Raw genomic sequence first — 5,782 nt, 5'->3', positions numbered from 1 at the left:
AGACACCTGTGCTGCTCTCATGGGTTTACTTTCGGCCATTGGAAAATGAAGGTTATGTGACACATTATGCAACCTTTGTAGAAAGCAAAGAGAGAGAGAGAGAGAGAGAAAAAGAAAGAAATATCATGATATGTTTGTAATTAAGCCTTACAAACTTTAACCATGTATGTTTTTTGGTGTATTGATTGCAAAACCATGTTTTTCTACAGTATTCGTTATTTGAGGTAGCCATGATTTAACTATAGGAACCATGTTTTTTTGTTTAAACTGTTGTAAAAACATGTTAAATGTTTGTAAGGGAATACCTTAGCACACTAAGGGGTGGTTTTCCTGGACAAGATTTAGATTAATACAGGACTAAGCCTAAGATACATTAGGACATTTAAGTAGTTTTACAAACATACCTTACAAAACATTTGTTTTTGTGCTGTCATAGACATTTTTATAATTGTTGAGCATTGATGAAAAATAAATTATACCATTTAAATGTTTTATGAAATGCCTGACATATATTTGTGGAGTTAGGAAAGTCTTTCTCCGATCAGTTTTCTCCATGATTCCATAAATTAACAACACATGCTTGTCTTATTAAAGACAGATATCAAGTTTAAAATATTGTATTTCTACCCACAGTATTATTAGGTGTTTTATTAAAAGTCAATCATTGTAATAACAGCCATTTTGATCATGTAAATAATTTATTTAATTTGCTTACGCCCTCAAAATGGTGCTAAATTTGGAACTACCTGATAAGTACTTGCCTACAATGATATAAAGTAAATATTAAGACTGATAAAGGAGAGATGTTATAAGCACTGTAAGTCCAGTGGTGCGGGACATCTGTTGTACCCGTTCTCTTGCACTATGCAGATTTTGTTCACTCTGTGTGTTCTCATCAGCACGTTTCTGGACCCAACAGAGGGTGAAGTGGTGGAGCATTTCTGGGATTCACCCGAGTGCATGAAGTTCTTCTACAAGCAGAAGGTCCCGGATTTTGGAGCAACTTTGCCAGATGTTGTCCATTTATGTCAGCGCTTTCTGAACACATATCACTTTGCCACACTATACAGCACATACCACCGCACAGCTGTCTATTCAGCATATGTCTTTGAGCCAAGCACTGGAGGAGGAAGGGAGAAAAATTGGTTTCTTGAGCCACAGGTCAGTTTAAAAGTCCTGAGCATTGTTGCATTATGTTCTTTCAATTTATTTTCATTTAGGTTCACGCTCAATGCTAGATTTACGGTTAGGGCCTTATATACCATTCTAATCAACCTATTACTGTACACTATAAAAAAATTGTATTAACTTAAAAAACTATGTGAATGTGCTGCCTAAAAACTGAGTTAATTCAGCTCTAGTAATAAAAAAAAACAATTAAAAGTTGTTTTTAATTAAAAGTAATATTTTTAATAGGGCTGTCAAAAGATTAATCATGATTAATCATGAGTAATATATGATCATATGATCTCATATATATATATATATATATATATATATATATATATATATATATATATATATATATATATATATATATATATATATATATATATATATATATATATATGAAGAGTTTGGTTCCAAAACGCAACAAATCCATTTTGACAAATTTCGGTAAAAACGTGTTTTCTATACCAAGAAAGTGACAAGATGAAAACCACTATTTTCTGTTACAAACTTTCACATAGCATCTTTAGGTTATAAAAACATAAAAAATTCAAATCCATAACTTGATTTTCAAAGATTTATTATAAAAACGAATTCTTTTTTCCACAAAATGCAATAAATCCATGACAGTTTTTTTATTTCAAAATGCTATAAATCTATTAAAGCAATGTATAAATGTGCATTCATCTTTACCATTTTATATTTATTTAGTTGACTAGTGGTATACAATGATTAAAAAATAAACATTAATGGCATTAACCAAAACACTTACTTTGTAAGAACACAATGTTTTAGCATAAGAAGCTTGATGCTGTCTGGAGAACAAGCAACCGAGTGCCTCTCGCGGAAATTATTAGCTGTTGATGGCTTACGTTTCTTTCCCATCACAGAAAACCATCACAGGTTTGGCAATGCTATTAAAGTATTATTTTGTTTTGTTTGTTGATCACGAAGTACAAAGTAGATGAGGAAAATTAGGACTCCGTGTACTCAGCGCGCTGCCATGGTTGTTTACATTGCGTGAATGGTCCGCTGTAATATCAGAAATGGATTTATTGCGTTCTGTAAAAAAGCAGGAGTGGCGTTTGTCGCATTTTGGGAAAAAAGGGAGAAAAGATGACAGAATATCACGGCGGGTATTGGATTTTGCGTAAAATTAATTATTTACTTTTAACTACTGACCTAATATAATACTGATTTTGGCAGTAACTCATTTTTTTCAAAAATGGCGTTTATCGCGTTTTGGAACCAAACTCTTCATATATATATATATATATATACACATAAATAATTAAAAAAATTTATATATGTATGTGATATATATCAGTGATGCGCGGGGTAATGTATAAACAACCCGCACCTGACCGACATTTTCAACTAACCCGCCCGCAACTTGGACCGCAAAAAACAAATGTATATATTGTACCCGACCTGCTTCCTGGCCCGCATTTTAGTAGTAATTGTTTAAAATAGTTAATTTGCATCTTTATTTCAAACGACCAGACTTACCGCAACCCGAATATCGTTAAAAATATTTTTGGATGACTCGTAACCACGGGTGACCACAGGCACCCACTCATTTTGGACCAACCCACGCATCACAGGTATATATATTATAATTACACACAATACACACACACAAATATATTATGCAAACACAAACTTTTATTTTGTATGTGATTAATCATGATTAATATTTTGACAGCCCTAATTTTTAAGTTAAATTAACTCAAAACTAGGGTAGCATGAACACTTTCTTTTTAAGTTGAAGCAACACATACAGTGTATTTCGTTCAGATTTTTTAGCTAAGTTACTGTATTGGTAGGGTTTAGGTTAGGACTGTTTCCTGAAAATTCAGGAATCAATTCGGGAAAACATCTTTTCAACTTTGCCTCTTTATGCTCATGTATTCAAACTGTCGCAGATTGTTTTGCTACAGTATTTAATTTTTTTACGTTTTACAAAAGGTTTCTTGTAACTCATAAACTCAACAACTTGTGAAGGGAAGTTGTGTCTACAGAACATGCATTCTTCATGTCGTTCATGTTGATTTTATTTCACACATGCTTAATGCAACTGTCTGGTTTTGCATACCCAGAAACCTACAGAAAAACGAACGCTGTGGTGGTGCAAAAGTTGTCTTTAAGAGTTCATCATTTAAGTTCAACATTTTCAACCAACAGAACCAAATGAGTGAAAAGTGTTGCTAACCCCTGTCCAAATTATTGAATAATTTAATACCAAGATATGTTTTTTGAAGTTGTTTAAAACCCAATAGTTCAATTTGTATTTTTATTATATTTCTGAACCCTATGTTGTATAATGCAACAGCTGGTGAACCACACATGGTCTGGGGAAATGACAGATGGTTATTGGCTGTCAAAGGACAATCCTGGCATCTACCTGGGAGAGAAACAGGCGCTGGATGAGGACTACACAAACTCAGGATTTGACCGCGGACACCTAAATCCAAACGGACATCATGCAGGTATCAATGCTAAAGAATTTGCCTTCACTTGGTAACTGATGTCATAAACATTTTAGTCTTTTTTTGCCAAATGTTATTAAGAATGAGACATTGCTACATATTGAGTCGTCCAGGAGAAAAATATTATCCTGAAATTACCTTTTTTTAATTAAATAATTTTAAATGTTTATTTTTCTCTCTCTGTTAGTTCCAGGTCGTAATTCCACCTTTACGCTGACCAACATAGTGCCCAAAAACCCCAAGCTAAACCAGAATGCATGGCGCCTACACGAGTCTAAAATTACCGACTTGTTTAATGCAAACTGTCATCAGGCCTACGTGCTTGTTGGTGTCGTCCCTTCTTCTAACAACTGGATTATAAAGAACAACGTCCAACGGGTGAACCTCCCAGAGTACATCTGGAACGCCTACTGCTGCATAGATCAAAATGGCCGCCCTATTCTCAGTGGTGCTGCAACTGCCCTCAATACAGAGCTTAATGTTGTTGTAGAACACACCCTAGATGAGATGGTTGACTTCTTTCAGCAATACTCTGATACACCTGTGGGGGAGCTTTTCAGTGGACGATGCAAAGCCTGACATTTGAATCTGTTGAGTATTTGGTTGTGTTCATACATATCAACATTATTTCCGAAAAATACACAGATGCAACACGATGCTATAAGGTTAATAGGGATTGTATTGAATATGTAAAGCATGTACTTTTAGATGCTTATGTAGTAAATGTAAAGTTTTAAATGAATCCCTTCTGTAATAATAGCTAGCCTATTGTGACCTAATGGTTAAAGAGTTGGACCGGTAACTTTGAGAGTTGCCGGTTCGAATCTCATATCCGGCAGTTTGGGACTGAGATGACTTAGAGCAAGGCCTTGCCCCAACTGCCGATAGCTGCCCAGTGCTCTGGGTGTGTTTGTGTGTTCATGACTTGCAGTGTGTGTGTTCAAGTGCAAAGGTCTTATTCCAAGTACACTGAAAAAAATGACTCATTGAATTTACTCAATTTTTTAAGGTAAGTGGTTGCAATCAATTTATTTAAGCTACATTTAAACAAAAAAGATTAGTAAAGTAAAATAAAATATAAAACTTTTGTCAATCAATTAATCGCATACAAAATAAAAGATTGTTTTTGCATAATATGTGTGTGCACGGTGTGTAATTATTTTGTGTATATATACACACACACACACACACACACACACACACACACACACACACACACACACACATGCATGTATGTATTTAAATCATCAGTTTAATTTATTACTTCATCTGGAGATAAAGATCCACATGCACTAAAATAAGCCCATGTTTATGCCCTGATGGTTTTTCATATAATCCACTGTATTCAGTTCCTCTTTTTGAGCATGTTTGCTTGTGCTTCAAAGTGTTAAACTTCCCTTCTGTGTTCATTTTTATATCTACGATCAAGATTTTATTGTATAGGATCTTACTTTTCAGTGAGGTAATTCATGTCTGCGTTGATGTTCAATTCAGAAGCTAAAACTTCACATATGCACTCTATGGGCCCTATTTTAACGATCTAAGCGCATTGTCTAAAGCGCACAGCCAGGGCCTGAAGTTAACTTTTTTGACCACCAGCCACTGTGGCAGGTGGATTTAGAAATCCACCTGCCACAGAGACTTTTTACCAGCCAGTTTTTTTTTTTGCCTGAATAGTGAATGATAACGCTGTCTTTATTGTATGAATTAAATATAATTTTTTTTCAGAGCTACAAAAGTGAATTTCTCTTTGTCATAGGTTGTTTGATTAACATTAATGACACAGACTTAAGTAGGTTTATTGAGGTTACTGTCTCTTTAAGACCAGCACAGACTGGTTTTTGAATCTCTATACATACACTTAAGACATAAAGAGATGTTTTATTAGAAAATTAATACTGTTGAGATCATTTTGTTTAGCTATATGTGCCCTGTCAAGAGCAAAAATGTTTTATGTACGCATGCTTTTAGGAACGCGTCTCTCTGATGTGCCCTATTGAGTCCCCTTAAACCCGCGCACGCACACAGAGACAGAGGGGGCACAAACTGCGCACATAAACGCTGCACATACGTTGTTTTTCATTACTATATTCGCAAAATGTATGTTAATGTACTACAGTATA

General features: G+C 34.6%; 1 protein-coding gene across 1 annotated transcript; it reads left to right on the top strand.

The window, feature by feature from the left end:
• Nucleotides 1–808: 808 nt before the first annotated feature.
• Nucleotides 809–4,744, top strand: LOC129437328 (endonuclease domain-containing 1 protein). The gene is made up of 3 exons (XM_055195471.2): nt 809–1,161; nt 3,503–3,659; nt 3,847–4,744. Exons 1-3 carry the CDS (start codon nt 865–867, stop codon nt 4,236–4,238), a joined length of 846 nt encoding a protein of 281 aa, XP_055051446.2. The 5' UTR covers nt 809–864; the 3' UTR covers nt 4,239–4,744.
• Nucleotides 4,745–5,782: the final 1,038 nt, after the last annotated feature.

This window comes from Misgurnus anguillicaudatus, chromosome 24 (genome assembly GCF_027580225.2).
Source record: "Misgurnus anguillicaudatus chromosome 24, ASM2758022v2, whole genome shotgun sequence".
Lineage (NCBI taxonomy): Eukaryota > Metazoa > Chordata > Actinopteri > Cypriniformes > Cobitidae > Misgurnus > Misgurnus anguillicaudatus.
Note: the sequence above shows the minus strand (reverse complement) of the source record. Positions and strands in the feature narration are given on the sequence as shown.